Source organism: Pan troglodytes, chromosome X, assembly GCF_028858775.2.
Source record: "Pan troglodytes isolate AG18354 chromosome X, NHGRI_mPanTro3-v2.0_pri, whole genome shotgun sequence".
NCBI classification, from domain to species: domain Eukaryota; kingdom Metazoa; phylum Chordata; class Mammalia; order Primates; family Hominidae; genus Pan; species Pan troglodytes.
The window spans coordinates 146,091,310-146,117,046 of record NC_072421.2 but is presented as its reverse complement, the minus strand read 5'-3'; the positions used below and the strand labels follow the sequence as shown (position 1 = coordinate 146,117,046).

General features: G+C 38.0%; 1 protein-coding gene across 10 annotated transcripts in view; it reads right to left on the bottom strand.

The window, feature by feature from the left end:
• AFF2 (ALF transcription elongation factor 2) overlaps positions 1–25,737 on the bottom strand; it is a 491,337-nt gene that overhangs the window by 263,476 nt on the left and 202,124 nt on the right. The window contains exon 1 of one of the 10 annotated variants that reach the window (XM_054676188.2): positions 9,911–10,119. In XM_054676188.2, coding sequence (XP_054532163.1) covers positions 9,911–9,961 — 51 coding nt within the window. In that variant the 5' untranslated portion in view covers positions 9,962–10,119. 10 annotated transcript variants of the gene reach the window in all.

The following is a 25,737-nucleotide window of genomic DNA, read 5'->3' as shown; positions in this document are numbered from 1 at the left end:
AGCTGTAAATTCCTGGCAGGCAAAGACAATGTTTAATTCATTTTAGTGTTTCATACATATCTCAGTGGTTAGTGTGGAGCCCAGAACACAGGGAATACACAACTACGTGTGTAGACACAGGCAAAGATGCAGAGTGACACACAAACCCAAGTATACCCAGAATAACCGCAACCTTCCCAAGTAATTCAGTCCTACTCCCTTCTAAAAGCTTAAAATTGCTCGATGAATAATGGTATGCATTTCTTCTGTCAGTCTTCATTCCTAAGCAGGGGGAACCTGTTAGTTATATAGTGAACTTTATAATATGTGCCCATTTTCAAATAACTGATTTACTCACCTAGTGGATATTTTTTGGCATTTATCAGATTTCCAGACCTGCATGTAACTAGGCATAGAGGTATATTGGAATAAGGTGCTTACAAGTTACTGTCAAAAAGCATTTCACGCCTGGATCTGCATTTGCAAGTACACTATTAAAATGTGCTTTAACATGACTGCAGCACTTTTAAACAGCTGGCATATTCATCGGAAAAAGTAATTAGTTTTCAATAAAAGTTGCTTTTTATTACTCAGGAAAAGTCCTCTGGTGACTTTTAAGGATCTGCCAGGTGAAATTTCAAAATGAAAATAGAGTATCCTTGCTGGCTAGTAGGCAAGTAGAATGAAAGACAAACACACTAATTTGTGCCAAGTCCAAAACATGTTGCACCAAGGCAAAGTGGGTAAGTACCCACCTGGGTTTAATGTTACATAAACCCACCCATCGTCTGCTTCAGCTCTACAGAAAACTGTCCACTTGGGGCCTATGGCCTATGGATTGCACCAGTTTTATCCCCTCTCTTCTTGCTGGCAGGAAATGAAAATGAGTTCAGTAGACAGCAGAGATTTCTTTAACAAGAAGCCAGTCCCAGGGAAGGCTAAGGCTAAAGATTTGCTGTGAAACAGCCTACAACAAAGGAAAATGGACAGTAAACCCGATGACGCTGTGGCAGCAGCTCTTTTTGGAGTGAGAATTGCATGCCACGCCCAAGCTCAGCTAGTTATGTACAGTCAAATGATTAACTAGTTAGTGTCTCGGAATAGTGTTAAGTTGAGACTTGTGTCTTGCAACTTTTTCCCTGTTCTAATGGCTCTTCAAAAGCACTCATGTATTAACACCAAAGACATCAACACCATCAATTACAGAAAACATACAAAATACAGTATCTTTTTATCGGGACTCTCTTGATCTTGAATCAAAGAAGTGAGGAACATCTGCAACAGAAACATCAGCCTTGAGACACTATAAGGCTATAAAGAACACTAGCAAATTGTCAGCTAGGCTTACCCTAGTGCTGTACAATTTCCATGCTGAAGCAAGATGAGAGGCTGAAGGCTTAAAAGCTAGCTAGCCATGTGGTATTAATAGTAGCTCAAAAGGTAGAGTTGGGAGTCAGAATATCTATCTTTAATTCTATACATTGCTACTCGTTTATTTAGAGTGATTTTCAACGTGTTCCAAACTCATTTTTTTTTTCACTTTTAAAGTGACAATGAGAATGCCAACCTCAGACGACAATTGTGAGAATCTATGAGACAGTGTTTTGCAAAGTGTAAAGCACTGTATCATCATTGACCTCCTTTTCACTCTCTCCATTTATCTTTATTTCCAAAAGTTCTAATGTATAAGCCAATTTCCCATTTACGAGAGCGCAATTTAGCATTCATAGTCATTTGGAGCAGAAACTATCAATTCTGCAAAGTGATATGGTGGAAATACAACATGCACAACTGTGACATGCTTCCCAGATGCTGAGGGTCATTTTATAAGGCTATTTGTCTGCTGGTAGAATTCGATTGTTAAATGAATCTTAAAATTTGATAAATATTTGTGTTTGAAGTTGAGAGCAAAATAGCTCAATTCCTATAGGACATATTTAATAAAATGAAAAAAAAATTTTGTCCATCTTAATTTAGAAGCTTTTAGCAGTTAGGTTATTCCAGTCAGATAACTCTAAAACAAAAAAAGCAGATTTCCATTTTATTATGCTTAAATAAAGCCAATGATTATAGGTCATTATTAATTTGAAATAAATAAATAAACATTTAAATCTGACTATAAAGCATTGCTTCCGCCTTTCAGAAAGCACAAGAAAAAGGATGCCTGCCACATCTTTTTTGGGTGGGAGGCCACACTGGGGGCTCTGTTAATCTGTACTGCCCAGGATGCCCTAACAATTGTTAAGTTGTGTGTCTGCATGGGGACCATGTGTGCCCTGGGGGATTGTGTTTCTTGTGTGTGCCCTGGCTATCTGGATACCACTTCAGGCTTGCAAGGTTTTTGGGTCAACTGCCAACACACTGCCAGAGCTGTGCTACACCTAAATCAATACCCCAGGCCAGATCAAAATGGTTCATACAAAAACTTAAGAAGGAAGCCACCTGGCTTTTTAACACAGACCTTTGTGATTGGTGGGATTTGTTTTAACTGGCTAAATCCATGACCCCTAAAAGACACGACTGAGATCAATACTGCAGGTTAGTCTCACCCTGCCAAATGGGGTCATACTGATAGTGATTTTGCTATAAAGATACCTTGGCCAAGGAACAAAAGGATGGTATGTGCAGAACAGAGTTTAAAGTAGCAGGCCTGAGACTGCTCTCCTTAGAAAGGCTTTTTTATAAGGTTGGTCTTCGGCTGAAGTCTGGGCACTTGACTGGTAAACAGTTCCCTATACCGATAAGAAATTTCCCCTCCGTGACAAGACTGTTTTGCCCACCTGGGGCCCTAAATTGGTTTTCCCTCTGGGAATCTGAAATTTTGGTAGTTGCTAGGCAGAGTGGGCCTCTGTGACCAGACCCCAGTAAAAACCTTGGACGCTAAGTCTCAAATGGATTTTCCTGGAAAGAAATATTGCACGTATGTGGCTGCATTTTTGTTGCTATGGTGAGAGCTTGCTGTGCGGCCCCTCATGGCAGGGATAGAGCATAGGAAGCCTGCACATGGATTCCTCAAGACTCTTCTTGATGTGTCTTTTCCTTTATTGATCTTGCTGTAATATTTATTCTTGTTGTGTCTCTCAGTCTTGAGTTTGACTGCATGTTAAGTTCCACAAGTCCTTCTAGCAAGTCAATGAATACTGGGTGGTCTTGGAAAACCCCTAAACAATCGCCACATGGAAATTACTGAGGAAAACTGGCCTATAGCCCTTCAACACTCTATTTTTTAAAAATATAAAGTTCTTTTAAAACTAAAAAATCATTCTGATTTGTTGCTAGTTCTTCAAGAAACTCTTGGCCATCTTGAAAAGCCAGGACTGCAAACTAAAGTGGCCAAGATATACTATCCATAATAATTTAAAGTATTACAAGTAAAATAATTTTGAGTCACTTAAGTTTTTATAATCAATTGTCTTTTGGAGAAGAAATCAATTAGAGATCACAGATGTCTCGACAAAGACAGAAAGAAACGTCGAAGTGCAGTCAATGACGATTTGTGTTGAGTAAGAAAACAGGAAAAGGGAGAAATGCACTGAAAGTTTATCAAAGACGGACATTATGTCAGAGAAGTAAAAGTGTTCTAGAGGCACCAGCCATATCTTAGTAAGCTAAGTTTTCTTAGGACCCAAACTCTAATCTCTGCTTGCCCACAAAGTTGGAGGAAGTGCCTTTTAAGAAACTGTGTTGTCTTGGGATTTCCTCTGAGGGCACTGGAGCCTGTTTGTGCTCCATGTTTTATTAAAGGAGGAAATGGTCTTTTATTAGAGTACCTGATCTTCCAGACCAAATCCTGGTAAGAGGATCCCAGAACCCACTCCACCTCCTAGGAAATCACACTGGATGGAGGACAACATCCAGGTTAAGAGAGTTCAGTTGATGTGGAGCAGAAGATTAGGCCATGCAGGAGTGACACTGCTCACAGGGTCCCTGTGGGGGTAGGGCTTTTGGGACTGACTTTTCCATTCCTCACACTGCCTCCGAAGGGTTCTCCAAGGACTGATGGAATTATTGATGGATATGGCTAGAGTGGCTTTCTTTAGGTGTGCTGTAAGAGTCAAATGCCACCCTATGGCTTGACAACTAGACTAGGCTGATGTCTCTTCTTGACTCAAACTGGGTACCAGCTGACCCTATGTCCTTGCCTGCTTCACAAAAAAACTACCCGTGTGCCTAGTATTATCTATCCATTATCTAGGACCAGAACCATAATATTCAGTGGTGACCTACTGGAAGCAAAACTTGGCTAACAGTAATAATAGTAAAAGTCTAAATGATGTATTAATTACTAACTCTGCTGTTGCTTCTGTCCTCCCTATTGCTATTCCACTACTACTAAAGCGCTTAGCGTTAGCTCCTTTATGCTCATTCCAACATGAATTGAACACCTTACTCTAACTATACGACATGAAAGTAATAGTATTCTTTTCACTTCTTGGTTGTACTCCCTTGTAAGATTTGGAGAATTGTGTTCAAATCTAGGTGGCATCACTCAGTAATTCTGTGGCCTTGGGCAAGCCATTCAACCTCTCTGTTACTCAGTGCCTTCATTTGTAAAATGGGATAGTAATATCTCTCAGGCAATTTTGTTAAAATGATTAAGGGCAAAGTAGGTAAAAGACCTGGTCTAATATTTTATTCATCATAAGTTCTCAATAAATGAATGTGACTGCAGATATTGTTGTTGATTTTATTATTTTTTATATTGTTACTCTTACAATGAGGATGCAATTTATGCAATTTATGCCAAGGTATCATTGTTGGATACCTCTAAAGTTTGAGTGCAGCCTACTCTCTCAAAGGATGAGCACAGTAGAGGGCCATTGGGTGTTAGACTCCAAACATGTACCTGAGTTCATTTGTTACCATGGCCTAAACACAAGGAGAACCCAGTTCTGAGGTCTGCCATAGGAGAGAGGCACAGCAATCTTCCTAGCAGAAACATCGTCCTCAAAAGATACGATAGATCATGCTTATGTGTACAAAATCCCATGGCCATCATGAGCCTTGGGGCTATTTTCATTTGCTTTTCTCCATGTTTCAGGTTAATTGACAGTCTTTTGTTTGCTAGGAACGGGATGGGAAGAAGTGGCCAACCTTGGTAGTGACTTGCTTCACCTCCTCAGGCATACGCTTGGCAATGAGCATGGCTGTATGATTAACATGAGTAACATTGTTCCTGTTTCCGCCCCATGTCCAATGCCCCCAACCATCATCACCAAAAAAAAAAAAAAAAAAAAAAAAGAAAGAAAAAAAGAAAAAAAAAAAGGTTTTCAAACCTGAATACAATTTTGGTTACAGAACAATAAAGGACAGAAGGACAGGTGACAGGCCCAGCTGGAAGGCCTCTTTTTCATTTTCCTGTGGCCACAAATCAGACATCTTGGGCTCACAGCAGGACAGGCTCCACTGGCAGTAATTGGCACCATCTGTAGCTGTCAGAACACTGGCTGGCATTCCAGCATTTCATCTTTCCAGTCAAGGCATTCATCACTAGTCCAAAACTCAGCCAGCTGACACTGGAAGATTAACTTGCATTGATTTGCTTGGCTAAACTCGCCTGAGCTTCAGTTGGTGCCGAACGTTCCTGTTTAATAGCCAGCCTCATCTCAAGATGTTTACAAGGTGATTGTCTACTGAAGTTATTTTTTTTTTTATTCTTACTCCTCATCTTCTGCCTAATGTGCTCTCAATAATTCAACTTTGGGAAATGGTGACTTAAAATAGAGAAAAGTGAATGCTTCACATGATCCCTGCCAAATGCCAGGCCCGTGAGCTGTATAATTAGAAAGTTTGTCTCCGTATCTCTCAGTTGCATTAAATTTCTCCCTTATCAAAGTGTTTGTATGTGGTAGAAGAGATATTTTGATCTACATTTTTGCCAGAGGACGTTAGGGAATCAATCATCTCAGAGGTAACTCCCAGGCCTTGAGGTTGGCTAGCCTGCTACCTTTCTACTGTCCAGCCCATGAACATTTAAATTGGCCTTCTGCCCTGGGCTAGGCCCAGCACTCAGCATGGGGGCTACAGAGAGACATGAGCCATAGGCCTTTGCAAGCCACACTTCTCATTGTGTGGTGGAGTGGAAAAGCACGGTAATTAGGGATTGTGGTACACTGTGCTATATGACAAGGTAGAGGATTGACCACAGCCCTATACTCATGAAGCATGAGAAAAATGAGAACCTATCTCAGACTAGACACTAGATCAAGGAGGGCTTCCTGGAGAAGGTAATACTTGAGTGGTGAAGACTTGAGAAAGAGCTAGCAAGATGGTAAAGGGAGAGAAAGGAAGAGAACATTGCCCAGAGGACTGGGGTATACAAAGGTAGTGAGGCATGACACACGTTGGGGCAGTTGAGATGCTACAGTGGTAGTTCATTGTAATGGCACTGCAGGATGGCTAAGAATTGAGGGAGTAGGCATATTAGGCATTTATGCTAAACTAAGGAGTTTGAATTTCATCATGTTAGTGTTGGACAATCATTGATGGAGTTTTTAGCAGAGTGTTGACATGTTCAGATATGCCATAGTATGGAGGACCAACTAGGGAGAAGGGACTGGAAACAGAAAAACAAGTTAGAAAGAAGTCATTGCCATGTTCCAAGCAGTAATGATGCAGGCACAGGTCAGCTTGACAGCCTACAGTGATTGATGAAAGAGGACATCTCACATGAAGATGAGAAGAGGTAGGAAATTACAAGGTCTCGCTGGTTGAGTTCTTGCGAGCCTGAGTGGAGGGAAGGGCCATTCTTTAAGAGGGGGAATAAGACAAAAAAAGAGCCAGCGCAACCCCAAATATCAGAAGGCGTGGATACGTGTCACTTAGCCTGTCTTCTCAGCAACTCTACCCACCATGCTCACTGGGAAATCCATACTCTGACAACACAGTGTTACTTGCTGAACAAAATCTTGTGGGTTTTTGTTGTTGTTGTTGTTGTTCCTGAACCAGAACTCACACAATTTCCCTCATTTAAAGCCCTCTTTCCTCTGCCCTTCTGACCAGTCCTTCCATATCAAGATCAGCATCTAGTATACTATAAGACCTTAACAGATACTTGCTGTTATGAGTTGAACTGCGTTCCCACCCTCAAAAGATGTGTTGAAATCCTAACCTCTGGTACCTGTGTATATGACCTTATTTTTGAACGGGGCCACTGCAGATTAATTTGTGAGGTTAAGATGAACAGTTACTAGAGTAGGGTGCACTCTAAATCCAATATGACTGATGTCCTTATGAGAAGAGGGAAATTTGGGCATCGACACACACCCATGCAGAGAAGAATATCATGTGACAATGGTGACAGACACTGAAGTGCTACGGCAACGCCCGGGGCTACCAAAATCTGGAAAATGTAAGGAAGTATCTTCCCCTAGGGGCTTCAAATGGACCATGGCCCTGCCATCACTGCAGTCTTCTAGTCTCCAGAACTATGAGACAATAAATGTTTGTTATTTAAGCCACCTGGTTTGTGGTACAATGTTACAGCAGCACTAGCAACCTGATACACTTATTAATTGAAATAGTCAAATAAAATCATGCCTCTTCACTGCCCTCCACTGTTGGTCCTAGGCAGATGATGCCATCCTAACGAAGGGCTGACACAGACAACCTGTCTGATAGGATAATAGTGATAACTGCCCCTATTTATCCAATGTTCTATCTGCTAAGCACTAGATAAATATTATTTCATGTTATCCGCACAATGATTTTCCATGCATTTGTTTCATTTGTGACTCACAATGACACTATGAGGTAGAGACGATTATTATCCCCATTTCACATGTGAGGAAACTGAGGACCAGAGAAGGACTTTCCCCAGTGTTCCAAAGCAAATAAATGGTAGAGCCAGTGTTGGCCCACTCCAAATCATGTGCTCTTCACTGCCAGGTTCAAGTTTTCATTTATCCACACCTATTTTTTGTCAGGCTTGTCCAATTTTGTTCAGTGTCATGTTTCTTTCTGTACATATATTTTCCTTTGCATTTTGGAATATCTCACTTTGATTGTAAAATATACACCCAAAAGAAAGTTGCCCTCCACCAAGTGGATTCTTTACACATAGACTTTAAGCCTATAATGTCAAGAGGCAGTTAGACAGACATGTTATAAACCCTGGTGGCTTTCAATCAACTAAACTACCTGAGGCAAGGAAAATATTCCAGGGTGCAAGTGCAGGTAATATCTATATCTCATATCTCTATGGAGGACAAATATCTCTATGAACCCTCCATAGAAATATGAGATATGGATATAGAGATCTGTTTTATCCTTCTGAGTATATTTGAAAACACTTAGAAAAGAATGATTCTAGATCCATTTCAAAAATGCAACTCCTAGGACTTGCCTTGGAAAGCAAAGCAAGTGATAAATTGCAAGTCTCACTTAAATTGCCACCCTCTTACTTGACAATGTAAATAAAATGCTCTTCTGTGAATGAAGATGTAGGAGTCAGAATAGCATGACAAATATCTGTTTATATAGTTATTATCAAAATATTACTAACAAATATGCTTCCACCATCTTTTTGGGAGTAACTGATGGCAACATTAGTGTTTAATTTTGTACATGAGATAAAAAGCACTGAGGAATAGCACATGTGTTGCTCTTTCTATCATCACTATTATCATTGTTACTCATAATAAACATTTATGGAGCACCAACTATAAATACTCATAAGCCCAAAGGGGAAAAATGAAGATAGAATTGGCAAGAGTTACAGGTAAAAGATTAAATATATATATCTATATATGAATATGGATATATGATTGATTGAAGGAAGGAAGGAAGAAAGGGGGAGGATGGGAATGAGGAAAGAAGAAAGGAAGAAAGGAAGGGAAGGAAGGAGAGAGGGAGGAAGACAATGTACATCCGCGCATGATTTCTTTAAACATTCCCAGAAAACTAGACCTACATTTCTGTAAGTGGTCCAGCCACAACTTCCCCCCACCAAAATTAAATAAGTAAATTTCCTTCAAAGCAGAACTCAGCAGCCACTTCAGCAAGGTGAATTACTGTAGTTGGAGTATATTATGCTCATAGATCTCACTGAGGAACCAAGCAAAAAGTAGGGGAGGAAAAAAAGTGAGAGTTGAAAAAAATTAGAGAAAGACACAAGAGAACACAGAGGGAAATAGAGTAGAGTTGGGGGAATGGAAGAGGCTGGGAGTGCAAATGGTGGCAATGGTCTAACTGATGTAAATGGGCAAAGTGAGTGGTTATCTTTAGCATTCTACATACCCATTGCCAAGCATCCCTCATTATAGGTCTGTATTTCTTAACATTCAGTGAGCACCTACTACATGCCAGGAGCTCTGCTGGGCCCCTCCATATGCTAAGTTTTGTTGTCATTGTTGCTGGTTAGAAAGCAACAAATCTAGCTGATAATAAAGAAGCTAATTCTGACTTCAAACTCAGCCCCATGTTGTTGGCCTGCACCATCCATTCTGGAACATGTGAGCACTTAAATAGCAGACAAATAGGCTGTTTTGTTATCGTTGTTTGTTTTGATCCCCACAACCACTTAGTAAGTTAGAGATAATTATCCCTATTTGGTAGACGAGAAAATGGACATTATCCTTTACTGAAGTCTCAGAATGACATTCAGTTTTCTTCTGTTCACTTTCTGATGTGAGAATCTCAGATCCAATCCATTATGCTCTGGTTGTCCTTAGTTCCAAAAGGGACAGTCAGTGAAGCATTCTGACTACCCTGAGGCCTTTAACTGGTGTTTGTCTCAGTTTCCTTACTTAGTGAGAAGGAAATCCATACAATTTTACCTCTAAGGAACTGTATTTAAATCAGTGCTTTGGATAGCTTTAAGCCAAAGGAAATACCTCACTGTAATCAGGACTCATTTGTAAAGAGAGAGAAGAGCTACTTGTTAAGCCATTGGCTGATTGTAGACCTTCTACAGCCAACTCATATTGCCTACCTTCATCCTGAAGAAGGACGGAAATGCTTGGTGCCTCCTTTTGAACTTCATGGATCAAGAAAGAGGGGTGAAGGATATCTTACATCTGGGATAGATAGATGGGCCACTGCAACCTTCCTCTGGGTTGCCACAACCAAAACTCACCTTAATATCCCAGACTGCCCCAAAACTGTTGTGGAATCACCATGTTCTTTATTCTAGGTCACAATAAATAAGCTAATTATGACATCATCTCAATTTAAACTCTGTTTTGTTAGCTTCCTCCATCCATTCTTAGACACCTGAATACTCAAACTATCAAACAGTGTGCATGGTAAATCGTGGGACACTGTAAACCATTACCTCATGAGAATAATTCAAAATACAGTTGGTTTATTTATCCATTCACTCAACCTAGCCTAACTAACTATGCTCCTACTGTGTGTATAGAACTCTGCTCAGTGCCAGGGATACAGAGATGAATAAAACAGGTTTCCCTTTTCTCAAGGGGCTCAGAGACTCCACATGTGTACTATCATAAAATAAAAAAAAATTATAAATATGCAAACACACATAGAAGGAGAGAGGTTTTAGGTTTTCTTGATAACCACTTTTATGTTTGAAGACTAATAGTAGTACTTTCTATTTATGAAATTGTACTTTTCAAAGCAGTTATATACCTTTGATTCATATGAACTTCACGGCGACCCAGTTAGATAGGTAGGGATGATATCATTTCTAACTTGAAGATAAAGAACCTGCAGCTCTGAGGTTAGGTGTCTTGCCCAAGGTTGTACAAATTATAAATACAAGTGTTGGGCCCCAAATCCACGCTTCTAGTCCTAGGTCCATTGCCCTTCCCAGTTCACATCATTGCCTCGCTCAATTATTTATAAGTGTTTCTGAAAAGGAAATGATGGCCCTAAGCTCATTTTGTGGGGTCAGAGGAGACCTGAGAATGCAACAGTGGATGATTATCCATGATTATGTTTTCTTCAAAAGCATCTGAGAACAGAGGGACATGATCTCTCTCTAAATGAATTCACTTTTTCTTTTGCATGTCTGTTTTATTTAATTTATTCTCACATAGAGATTCACTGAAATAATAATCCTTTAAATTGTTGGGAACCTTAACCTTTCTTCACTGATGTTACAAAAGGTAAGTCCACACTCCTTTGTATGAGATAAAGTGTTACTGAAAAATGCATTCTATGTTAAAAAAAAAAAAACTAAGGGGAAATATCATGTAAAGGAAACTCATAGTCAAAAGAAATAATGTATGATCAAATTCTGGGCCTTGGGAAGTATCTGGAGTGATTTTTCTGCCTTTTCCCTTCTTTTCCTCACCACTGCCAGTACCATCATCACTGCAACTTTGGGCAGGTAACTAACTGTGGGCAATTGCAGCCAGTGGTGTCTAAAACAGCAGGTGAATGAGGAAGACCAAGGCTGCCTCTGTTCCTATTGCCCTTCCTTTACTCACATCCAGGCACATTGCCTCCTTCCTGTTCTCTGAACACACCAGGCAATGCCCCTTCTTATGACCCTTTGAATGGCTGCCCCCGCTACCTGGTATGTTTGCAGCTCAGATGGCACCTGTTCAGTGATACCCTTCAAAATTGCACTCCAATTCTGCAATACAGGTCCTCCTTGACCTGCTCCATTTTTTTAAATTTAGGTAACACTACAAGACATAAAATTAAACACCAACCATTTTTAAGTGTGTAATTCAGTGGCATTAAGTACACTCACAATGTTAAGTGAACATCACCACTGTCTGATTCTTAAACATTTTCATCACCCGAAAAGGAGAGACTCTACATATTAAGCAGTTACTCTGTGTTCCCCATCCCCTAGCCTCTGGTAACTGATAAGCTGCTTTCTGTCTCTAGGGACTTGCCAATTTCTGAATGTTTCATATTAATGAAATAATATATGTGACGTTTTGTTTCAAACCTCTTTCAGTTGGCCTAATGTTGTTATGGTTCATCTATGCTGTGGTATGTATTCGTACTTCATTCATTTACATGGCTGAATAATATTCCACTGTATGGATAGACCATATTTTGTGTATTCGTTTGTCCATTGATGGAGATTTGAGATGTTTCCACTTTGGGGCTATTATGAATAATGCTATTATGAACATCTGCGTGCCATTTTTCTGTGTGGACGTATGGTTTCAGTTCTCTTAAATGTATACCTAGAAGTGTAACTGTTGAGTTATATGATATCTTTATCTTTAACTTTTTGCAGAATTGCCAGACTCTTTTCCTTTTTTTCCTCTAGCACTTAGCATGCTTGAACATACTATACTTTCCTTATTGTGCTTATCATTTATTATCTGTCTCCTCCCTCTAAAATATAACCTCCACATGGGCAAGAATTTAGTTTGCTGTGTTCCTTGATGGATCCCCAGTGTCTACAATAGTGTGTGGCACATAAAGGTGTCCAAGAACTATTTGTGAGAAAAAGAAGGAAGACAGAGGCCACAAGAGGCATCTGTGGTGAGTGGGGAGAGCAAGAAGTAAGTCACTATTCCTATGTAAGAGTATATATAGATAAGGTAACTGAGAGAGGGGCTCCCTGCATTTAGAAATCCCCTCTGATATGCAGTTTCAACACCTTGAGTTGTAATTCCTTGAGTAATTAAAACAAGACACTGTAGCAGAGCCATCCATAGTAAACTCAGAGAGAAAATGGCCTGCCACCCTGTATGTCATGGGAAAATATATGTAGGACCAATAATGACAAATCTAGAAACACTCCCCCAACCAAGGTCATTCATATCACCTGAAATAGGAAGTTAAGGAAATAAGGAAGCTCATCTTACACTGGCATAGATTCTTCTATCAGAAGACATTTGTTTAAAATTAAGTTGTAGGGTCCAACGTTCTCTCTTTTGATTCTTCCCTGGGGGCACTAGGAGTATAGTATAGAAATGTGTTAAGTGTAGCACTGTTTCCAACAGCCAAAAAACTGGAAACAACTCCAGTGTCCTCCAACAAGGGGATGGTACAATAAACAGTGCATTATCATATTTAATAGCCTAGAATTTGGGACAGCTGGTCAAAGGATTGAGTTAAAGCCAGTAGATTACTATGACATATAGTTAGCTGAAAACAGCAACACTTACTATATATGTACACACAGACACATACACATATATATGTATATATAACCATTTATGTAAAATGCACCTATGCAAAATAATATATATAATGTGGTTGTGAATACACACACACACACACAGAGAGAGAGAGAAATGATGCTTTGAAGGCATCAAATTCATAGCAGTTTTTACCTACAAAAGCAGGAGAAGGGACAAGAATTTCAGACAGAAGCAAAAGGGCACTTGAGGCTTATCTGTAGTGTTTGTGTTTAATCATGTATTCCTGTATTCCTTGAATAATTAAAACATTTTAAATGTATGGGATCATCATTTCCTGTGGGAAATCAGAGAAGATGATTGTATTAAAACTTTGGGACCCCTAGAAAATTAGACTGCAAAGTAAGTGTATCTGAACTTGACTTGGTTCTTACGAAGTTGATTAAACAAATTCATACCTATGCTGTTGAGCAGTGAATTCATCCATCTGGATTCAAGTCTATAAGTAGAATGTTTTTGACCACAATTAAAACCTCGTGGTTTCTCTTTGGACATATGTGTTCAAATGGCCCCTATCATCCTCATATTGGGATATGTGCAAGAGACTTCTCTGTGGTCTGCTCCCCATCGTTAGAAGAGGTCAAGTCTGGCAGCGACAGGAGAGAGCTATGCTTGGAATCATCCGGAGCATGCACGCATGTGTGTGTGTATGTCTGTGTGTGCCAGCGAGCACACACTAGTGGGAGTGGAATGGTGTACATATATGTGTTGATCTGGGGCTTTCTTGATGGATTACTTGCTGAACTTCTTCCCCTTTGCTTGTACACCTAACCAGAAACTAAATCTAGTGACATTAAAGGTGCTAGAAGAACATGCTTACTAATTGCTTGATAAGGAACATGCCTACATTTTTATAAATTGCTTGATAAGAAACTCAGATCACTTGCTGCTCTGCAAACATAATGTGTCCTTTCCCTTGTTAGCGCTTCTATCAACGGCATTCTCCCAGCCAGACTACGCTTCATCCTGGTGTTCAAGGTCTGCTGTTCAAGGTCCTGGGATGCTTCCTTGAACCCCACCTCTGCAGTGACGGCATTCCTGGTTTTTCCTGGCAGACACCATCAACTCATTTTTGAACTTTCACTCTCCTCTTCCCTTTATTTTATTTTTGTTTCTCTGATTTCTGTCTTCAGCCTCATTTCCCACATCATCAAGACTAAACTACTCAATAGGAGGGACTGTGACCTACTTGGCCTAGACCCCTGCACACAGTAGGTACATAGCAAATGTTTGTTCTCACATTTATTCATTCTTTCAACAAATATGCAGTAAGCATTTACTCTGTGTCCAGCACTATGATGGTTAATTTGATGTGTCAATCTGGCTAGGGATACAGAAGTGAATGAGACAGAGGAAGCTCCTGACATTCTGGAGGCGACATCTTAGGAGGAAGGAGACTATCGACAGGCCATTGGCATAACATTTTGGTTCTCAGTAAATTTTCTGTGTTGTAGCCATGGTATATACTTGTTCAATTGAAGACACTGCACGACTTCCACAAAACACAGTACTGCACAGAGTAGGTACTCCAAGGGCACTGAATCTGACTGAACTAAGCTAGCATTATTATTATCAAACTCAACTGTGCCAAAGCAGTAAGAATAAACATGATGAACATACTGCAGGTCAGCCTTGAATTTCAGAGTTTTCTATCTTAAAAAATAAGCATCATAAACTAAATCCACAACATAGGAATGCAAATATTAGTCTGAGATGGAAAACAAAGTCTAAAGGAGCATGTTTTAATTAATTAGGGAGTAATCAATTATACATAAAGACACATACCCTAAATCTTACTTTAAAAAAGTGGTCAGTATATTTTATATTCCTGGTACCACAAGCAATTAATCAAAAGTTTACATATTTCTTCAATTAAGATACAACATGTCAACAACTGCAGTTAAATGCATCATAGAAATGGAATGCTCTTGCAGAAGGTTTCATTAAGTTTAACATGATTTACAGAACTTAAGATACATTGCTGGGAGATTTTTATAACACTGCAGGAAGTACTCCAGGGATATCTTGACCCACTTGAAATTATTTTAGCTGCACTATTACCTGGGTCACAACTGATGGCAGCATATATCAATTACATTGCAGTCATTTAAAACATGCTTCTATGCATCTGGTCATTGAAAGATTCACTTCTTTGCATTTTCATACCCTGAAAGAACCATTATAATGGAACTTTTTAAACAGACTAAGATTAACTCATTTACCTCAGTAGGGCCCCTACAAGACATGCTACTAGGAAATATGCCCCTTAAGACTGCAAATGTCCCCTTCGTGCATTTCTGAGGAGGCCAATTTTTCAATCCTCTTCCTGCTTTCTTCCCAATCTCTTTTATTTGAGAACTGACTACCTCACATTGATTTTTGGACTCAAGACTCAATAAGTGGGCAGCCTTTTCAAGTTTATTCCTGCCAATGGATAGAAGAGATATAGATGCCTATAATTAGGCTGACTGCAAGTGGTTTTGGAACATAATTTATTTTTCAGAAATTTTGTATGTTGGGTGAAATAGGAAGTACTGGAAATCCTATACTGAAGGTATTTTCTGTAAAATTTATTGCTAATTATTTAATCAGGGCACATTGTGCATTCTTCACTGCAAGACCAACCTCCCCCAACACTGAAGGTGCTAGCCCTAAGAGACATGAGTTTTATAAAATCCCATTATCGAAGTTTACTATATCACATCAAGAGAAATGACAAAATTTGATGCATTTCTATAACCACCAAAGTGCCATGCAAAGGTGCCTCACTCGTGCTGCTCAAAACCCTTCAACAGCTCTCCATCTCACTTAGAGTAAAATCCATGGCCCTTATAAATGGTCTGCAAGATGCTGCTCCAAGACCTGTTCTCTACCTACCCAAAATGGAAACAACCTTCCCCTCCCTGTCTCATCTGCTGCCATTCTCCCCTTTGAGTACTCTGCTCCAGCCTCTATGGCCTCTTTATATTTTTCAGACATCCTTTGCACTTGCTGTTCCCCTTGTTTGGAAGGCTCTTCCCACACATAGTCCATGGCTTGCTTCCTCACCTCCTTCAAGTCTTTGTTCAAATGTCACATCAGTTAGGCCTCTCCTAACCACTCTTAGAAATTGAGCCCCTGAGCCATTCTCTAACACCCTCCCTGATTTCATGTTTTTAATAGCACTTGTCATCATCCTACATATTTTATATTTTACACACTTATTTTCATTATTCTCTGATACCCATCTGCCACCGCTCCAAGGATGCAAGTTTGAAGACGGCAGAGTCCTGACTTGTTTTATTCATTATTATGTCCCTAGAACCTAGAAAAGTGACCAGTCCATAGTAGGTACACAATAAATGTTGCTGAATGCGTGAATGAATGAATGAGTATAAATGCACAACAGCCTCTCTCTTCAAATGAAACATTTCATTATATATTGTATTTCTGACATTTCATTGTATATTGAATTCATTGCATATTGAGTTTTATACTCATTAAAAACTACACATAATAGACTGTTTTTTCTTTATTTTTAATTGAGGGAGGGGTTGCCCAGTCTGATCACTGCCCATCTTTCAGGGAAGGATTCCAAACCAAAGAGGCTGTCTAGGCAAAGAAACATACACTGTGTGATCTTTTAAAATTTGTGTTGTTCTTTTCCCTAGGAAAAGTGACCTTCTTCGCTGTCTTGAGGGGAGTGAATACAGATTTTTTTATATATGAAATTCTACTTTACAACTTTACAAATGCAATATAATGTTATTCTTTGAAAATGAGGGTTTTTCAGGAACTTAATCTTTAAATATAATACCTTGGGTTTGGCATACGGCAACATTCCCAAGGCACAAGAATTCTTGGTATTGAGGATAAACATAGACTCTATACTTCCAAATCCTATGTTTATCTCTTACATTGGCAAATTGAACAAATAGTAGAATAAAATCCTGCCAGAATAACCTCAGACCACCCTTCCATGTGAAGATGGAGGCAGATGTGACTGCATACTTTAAACCATTACTTGTATTCATGTCTGTTTATTGTGTGTGGATCACACCAGAGAGATGCTCCTTACCAATGTCCACAGACTGTAGCACAGCATCGAGATGAGCAACCACCACCACTACTACAAAAATCCAAAGGAGGAGATGAAGCAGGGAGTGAGTGAGGGAAGAAAGGCAGATACAAGATCATATGGCAGAGGGCTCTTAAACCACACAAAATATTCAGAAGAAAATGTAGAACATATTTCTCTATCACAAGGCATGTGTTGAATGACACAGGATGGGCCTAGCACATACTACCTTTTAAGCAGTAGTAGTGCCTCAATACAATTGATGAAGTGCTTCCATTTAAAGTTATTAATTAGGACAATGGTTTGAACTCAATAAAAGAAATATATTGGATAAAAAGAAAAGCTGAACCATATTGCCTTCATTAGCATAAAATCTTCCAGGTTCCCCAATATACTTTCCAAGGGGAATGAGGAGATGCCTCAATTTTAACCAAATTTTTATAGTTTTAGAGCAGGCACGGTTATGCATGAATTTCAGAATACATTTACTTGAAAATTCATTATATGAAACATTTATCCCATGAATAAATTAGAGACTCTGAAATACAGTGCAATAAAACTTTTGCTGCTAGAAGAATTTTTATAGGTGAAATAATGTGAAAATTAGTAACATCAAATACGATTCCCCTTAACCTAGACTAGTCCCACACACAATTATTTTGACATGGTCTGTCATACATAATAATGTAGATTTTCTAATAATGCTAGAGAAAAGACTTGTAACAATTCTTATCAGAATTTAGAAATACATGATGAATCACTGGGTAAGAAAAATGGCAGTTTATCCATTTTACAAAATGATTTTTTTTCAAGAGCTGAATTGGATTCTAGCCTTTGTTCTCCATTAGAAAAATTTTTAACTATGATATATTCAAGCAAAGGAAAAACTATTCTACATAGAGAAAATTTCTTCATCCTTTATTTACTGAGTTGCTCTTGACTCTATACTTGGCAAATTAAGCATTTTAATGATAATATTTGACTATGGTTGGCACATTTAAACACATGGTAATGCAAATAATTTAATCAGGTGTAATTCATTACAGAAAAAGGTTTCTAAATAATTAAACAATATATGAAAATGGTGATCAGTAAGAGTATTAAAATGAGCCCAGTCCAGCCATTATTTTTAAGATAGATAATTCTTACAGTTCATCCAGTCAACTGACCTTGGCCCAACCTATGAAACTAGTACTATTTCACAGACTCAAAAATATGTGAAATTTGCCTCCAAGGGCTATGACATATACCTAGGGCAAATAAATCATGGTTTAAACTGAATTTAACAGAAAAAGAAACATAAACCCATTGTGCAAATTATCTACATGAGGTTAATGCACTACTCTAACAAATTTTCCAAAAATCAACATATATTTTATTTCTCAATGTGTTTTATATTAGACTTTTTGTTTCAGGTGACCAAAAAGTAAAATTTTGGAAATAGATAATGATGACGGTTACACAATATTGCAAACATACTTAATGCCACTGAATTGTACACTAAAAATGGTTAAAATGGTAAATTTGATGTTATATATGTTTTGCCACAAGAATAAATGTGTAATGCTATGTTATTTATAAAATCATAAGAATTTAAATGTTTCCATTTGTCTAAGCAGAAAGATGGAGCAGAAGCCTAGAAAAATTATAAGTATTGCTCTCAAGTCTATATTGCCTATGTGATGGATGGAAACTGCTATGTAGGGAGGCAGAGAGGAAGGGTGCAGAGAATCATCCATTTTGAAAGAGATCCATTTTATCACTGCATATATTTTAAGAGCCTTATTTGTCTTCAGTTCTGTTGTGCCATTTTTTAATCCAAGTCAGTTATGCAATGAGAACAACCTGATCAATTTCATCACTAGTTGAATGCGTAATTTCTAATTGGAATCTTCCTCTTAGAAATTGTGTCTGGCTTTGGGCAATTTACTTTATTTAACAGGGTCTCCATTTCCGAATCTGTTGAGTAAGGGATTTTTCCAGTTTAAATAGCCCATGACTATTCTAGGTTCTGTGATCATCATCATTAAGTGATGATTTTTAGATTAAGTATTCATAGGTCATGAACCTATTCTTATTTTAGGCTTTCTCAATTTATACTAGGTTTATCATTGACTCAGGGCCATTAAGTACCTTTGAAAAGCCCTCTAAAGAGAGTTTATCTTAAAACCCTGCCTTCCAGCAGTTCAAGTATTACAATTCCCATTTTACAGGCCAGACAATGGAAGCGAGATAAGTAATAATGCCTTCCTGACTTCAGAGAACATGCAAACTTTGGAATAAGTATTCAATCCAGTTCTCCTGACCACTAGTATGCTACCCTTTCTACCGTGCCACACTGTCTATGTGTGTGCACTTGCCTGCGAGTGTGTGTATGTGTGTATCTCACAGTTCAAACAGCAAAGTCATTGTAAAAAGCAAATCCTCTACTATGTACTTTACACTGTAATATTTACTGAGTGATTACAATGTATCATACACTACTCAAAGGATTTAACATGATTATATAATTTTATCCTTATACTGTAACTCTATGAGATAGGTACGATTATAATTTTGCAGAGGTGACAAATAACATATTGTGTTTTTCCCTTGGTGAGCACTCACATTAAACACACTAATTTATACATTCAATACATTGACATTTATTGTGTGCCAACGACTGTTCTAGGTGCCAAGGATGTGTAAGAGACATCCTTAAAAATAGTCATTCTAATCCTATCTTTTCCCATTCAAGTTAAAAGTGGTCAGGGAGGCAGTTAAATGACTGGCACATTTGGCAAGGCAGTCAATTCAAAATTTGATTAGCCTAAAAAAATTTTTTTAGTATTTTATTGAATAAGTTTTATTCACAGAAAAATAAGCTTTAATCTACAATGAATGCCAGATTGTACAGCAGAAAGCAATTTTCTTAGTTTTCCACAATAATAGAAAGGTTCTTACTAAGTGAAAAAGCCATAAAATTATATTCACAAATATAATACTCTGTCTCAAAACATTTCACATGATTATTCACAATACTAATACAAAGAGATCAGTCATTCCGTCAGGTTAAAAGTACAATGGTAATGAAAAAAATGCAAAATCTAACATAAATTACATTAAAACCTTTGTTACATCAAATCAAAAATGCAAATTTCTTACTAAATACAGAAAAATGGTAAAATATATAGTAATTTAAAATATTTCATTAGTGATACAGAATAAGAAAGTGGTAAACTCCAAAAATCTATAGGCATATCTGCAAACTTCAGACTTCAAAATAGAATCTTACCACCCAAACATTAATGTAGCATTTGTCTAATTTTGTTTTGTTTTGTTTTGTTTTTGAGACGGAGTCTCACTCTATCACCCAGGCTGGAGTGCGGTGGCGCGATCTTGGCTCACTGCAACCTCCGCCTCCCAGGTTCAAGTGATTCTCCTGCCTCAGTCGCTCGAGTATCTGGGACTACATTTAAACAAACAAGTTGACCCATGAAATCTTGACCTGAAGTGATCCATTTTGCACCATATTGCCATACTTCTAGTGACTGTAATATTTTCATTTAGATTAGAAGAAAGGCAAAGATTTAACCTGCTGGGGATTTTTTTGTTGCTTATATAGTTCCAACTGAGTTCAGCTGATCAAAGAATATGAGAATAAAGCTATTACTTGTAAGATTTACCTTTCACTTAGACCACAATGGTACATGTGAGTAGTTGTCTCTAATGGAGTGACAGGAGGCAGCTTAAATCTTTGATTTAGCTCCTTTTTATTCCATGACATAACTTTCTAGCATGTTTTCAATATCTCTAGAATGGTTAAAGTGCACAGTTCAGACTCTAATATGTGCACATTTGCAAACAAGCTCATCTATAATATTCTGAAGATTTTTTAAAGATCCAATTACCAGAACATTTTGCAACAATGAGTGAGCAAGCATTAAAAAACAACAATTGAAATACTGGAGTACTAACAAGAATAAGCCAACAATTGTGGTTGCAAGTTAGTAGGATTTAAAAGATTTAGGGGGCTGCAGGGTAATTCCAACAGTATGCTTTGTTCTTTTTATTTCATGTGCTTATTTTATATTTGTGATGAATCATTTGCAATTCTGTCCTCTAACATTACCACCATTAAAATTTGAGTGGCCATTCTTTCTGCATTTCTTTAAATATGAGCTATTCTTAGAATAAATGAGAGGCATTGCAAAATTCTAATGATGACATTGGATCAAAAGTAAAACACTAATACAAAGCACGATGCCACAGACAACAAGCCCAATTGCATGGATTTATTGTAGTTTAAAGAAACATTGGTTTGGAAACTGGACAGATTTTTAGTTTAAATCCTTTATTCTATGACCTCAAGCCAGATACTTTAATCCCTTGGAGACTCAGTTTGAACATTAATAAAATTGGGATGATGATAACACCTGCTTCAAAGAATCACAAAAATTAAATGAAATGATGTATACAAAAAAACTTCCCACACTTTTTGGCAAATAAGAGATACTCAATGTAAAACACGTTCCTTCCCCCAAATGACAAAAAAAAAAGGAAAAAAATATATATATTATTTTCAGTTCTGTAGTGATATATTATTTTTCTATAAAGTGATAATATGCCTAATTACAAGTTATAATTTCCAAACATGAAAGTGCCAAAAAGATTCTATTCTGGAGAACTTAAAAAGATTAATATGTTAATGCCTACAATACACAGATTTTAGTCTCTACAACGAATAGATAAAACTGAATAAAAGATATCTCTGTACAAATACAGCAAGCAGAATGATTTCAACTCCTCAAAAATATGTATTTAGGGCAACATTAGAACTTACCATGTTACTATCCCTAGAAATGAGAATTAGATGGTGTCTCTGTATATTCACATTCTATTTTGACAGTCTTCTAACAGTCTAGATTCTTCCAATTTGCAAATCAGAGCTATTGTTATGAAACTAAAACTGAAATAAAAACTAGAACAGATCACAACTTTCCAAAACAAATTCAAACCATTCAATCTAGTAAATGGGTCCAAAGCCATTACTATGAGTACAAGAGACTCTGATAAGCTATGTCTACATAGTGAAAGACAAGACATAATCTCTGTCCTCAAAAGAAACGATAGACTACTGAAAGAAGCAGCTTGGCTCTAACACCAGACAGGATGAAAGAATGATATCTATCCTAAAAAGAGAATCTTCTGTTTAGGCATAACTCAGTCAAAACATTTGCAGACAATGACTTTTTAAATTGGCCAATGATTTTTCCCCACTACACTCAAATGTGAGTTGCATTCATGAACTATGGAACATCCTTGCAAATGGTCAGTAAAGCTGAAATAAGGGCATAGGAAGCCATAAGCATTTCAAGTGATCTCTCTTTCATTTTATTCCAAGCCTCAAAGAAAGAGCATCCTTATATTCTGGTGCGGGCTATCACATCAACACACCCTCTTGATCCTAATTTGAACATTCTTGATCTGGAAAAGGAATCACACAGGTACTTAAATGTATCTGGGACAACTCCAATAAAGTGAAGGTATTACAGTAGTGGAAGCGTGTGCCATGAATGTCGTATGACATGTGAGCTTTCTCAAAGTTTTAAATAGCTGAGTTTACCACGGCAGATAGCTTTTTGGCAATAGTGATGCTGGTGGATTCAATGGTGGGAGAACCCTTGACAGAAGCTATCAACAGTTCCTCTGGCCTACAATTCTATTGCTCCATATGCAAAGGTGAATCACTTGTTTTCTTGCTGAATGGACAGGTTCCCAAATGGCAGACATCATGTCCATATAGTTTCCCAGTAAGAACTGTAGCTAGAATGGCTACCAGAAGCACTCACCTCTGAAAATGCAATTTTAATGCAAGGCTCTGAGAAACAAGATTTTGGAGTTAATTACTGGAGAGCACAAATGATTCTTGCACTGAAGTGAAGGGAGTGATATCAGAAGCTAGAATAAATAAGTTAAGGGTTTAAGAAGTGCAGTTGATTTACAGAGGATCAAAATGTACAACTAAAACTGAAGTTCACAAATATTTTATGAGATGATAAGGAGGGCTCCTCCCAAATGTATAGAGCCCCAGGATTGCATAGTTAGAAGGATCTCCTAATTCTGTGAATGTATAGAGCCCCAGGATTGCACAGTCAGAAGGATCTCTTAATTGTAGACCTCTAGTTGATGAGGGTCCTCATCTTATACTTGACTCCTCTATGAATCATCCCCTCTCAAGAGCTTCTCTAGCCTCTCTTTACACACTTTCTGTGACAGAAAACTCATACTTCCTCTAACTCAAGATGAGGCACACATTATTGACCACTCAGCCAATACTGGCCTTGATGAAGTTTTCATCAGTTGATGGGGACTTCATTCCTTATACCCACATAGAACAAGCCATATTACTCTTCCCTTCCATTCAACAGACTGTCAGATATATGATGAAAACTCCGTTGTTCCCTAAGTTATCTGACTTGGCTTCACATGAAAAAGCTCAAAGTCCTCTGCTCACATTCTTCTCAACTCATTCCAGTTTATGGTGCCTTTAACTGTGGCACGCAGTCCTCAGTAAACTCCTGTGGCACAGTCTTAACAGTATAGAGTCAACTGCAACGTGATCACTGCCCTTTTGGAAAATAATACACTTTCTCCTGGCTAAGATTCTGTTTGCTCTTTGATCACTACATCCCATGTTAACCACTAAGAAGTGTACTGCTTCTGCTATGAGGTCTTGACTGTGGCACCTTGACTTTGTGCAATTATATACTTGGATTCCATTTGATTCCAGTTGACTTGATTCACAAACATTTATGACGTACTCACTGTGTAAATGATACTGTGTTGGGGAGTGGGGATACCATGATGAATATAATAAATGATCTATTCAAGGAATACACATTATAGAAGAAAAGGTAGAAGTATCAGAATAAGAATTGAAGTGGGATATATGTTACAATTAAAATATTTAAAATATCCAAAGAGGAATGCATCATAAATTGGTAAATTGTCAGGCAGTACTGGATTGGCTGTTGAAGGTAGGGTTTTGAACTTGGGTGCCTGTGTGAAACAAATTATGTTATAAAGGAAGATGGGGGCCGGGCACGGTAGCTCTTGCTTCTAATCTCAATACTTTGGGAGGCTGAGGTGGGAGGATTGCTTGAGGTCAGGAGTTGGAGTCCAGCTTGGGCAACATAGTGAGATCCTCATCTCTACAAATAATAATAAAAATAATAGGCCGGGTGTGGTGGCTCACACCTGTAATCCTAGCACTTTGGGAGGCCGAGGCGGGTGGATTGCCTGAGGTCAGGAGTTCAAGACCAGCCTGGCTAACATGGTGAAACCCCATCTCTACTAAAAGTACAAAAATTAGCCGGGTGTGGTGGCTCACACCTGTAGTCCCAGCTACTCGGGAGGCTGAAGCAGGAGAATTGTTTCAACCTGGGAAGTGGAGGTTGCAGTGAGCTGAGATCGTGCCACTGCACTCCAGCCTGCACGTCAGAGCAAGACTATGTCTCAAAAAAAAATTTTATATATATATATAAAAAATATATATACACATATATATAAATATATATACACACATATATAAATATATATACACACATATATAAATATATATACACACATATACATAAATATATACACATATATAAATATATATACACATATATAAATATATATCTACACATATATATAAATATATATCTACACATATATATATAAATATATACATACACACATATATATAAATATATATATACACACACATATATATAGGATTTCCAATACTTCCTATTTCACCCAACATACAAAATTTCTGAAAATAAATTATGTTCCAAAACCACTTGCAGTCACCCTAATCATAGGCATATATAAATATATATATAATATATATATATAATTATAGGCATATATTTATAATATATATATTAGCAGGGTGTGGTGGCATGCACCTGTAGTCCCAGCTACTTGGGAGGCTGAGGTGCAAGGATCATTTGAGCCCAGGAAGTCGACGTCAAGGCTGCACTGAGCCATGACTGTGCCATTGCACTCCAGCCTGGGCAACAGAGCAAGATCCTGTCTCAATAAAAAAGAAGATGGAGTTCTATTTTTCTGGCCTATTTAAGGTTCCATTAATAATTATAACTAATAAGTGAAACTCTTCAGAATAAAATTAGTGAGTTTTTTACTATGTGTGGGGTATCCAGGTGGAAATATAAAATAAAGTTAGAAATCTAAGTGTGGACAGGAGATAGGATTTGGGAAGGATTAGCATAGGTAGCAAGAAGAGGGTAGAGGAAAAGGCTGTGAACCATACAGTGAGCTGTATTAAATTCTATTACCTTAGAATCAACCATTGATACGCTGTCTGTTCCACTGCATCAGTAATTCTAAAGCAAGAGATTTACTCTCAAAAACTCTGAAACAAAAACTAAACTTCTAAATCCATGCCTCACCTAGAATAAACCTACTGTTTTAATATCCAAGTTTAATGTACCTTGGGGGATCCATATAAATCAGACAATTATTTTTCCTGGGATATGCACACACCTGAAACGTGGGAAACAGATATTATTTTTAAAAGAATCATTTGGCATGACACCTGTTACCAGTTCATGAATGGGAGAAATGGTTCATGGT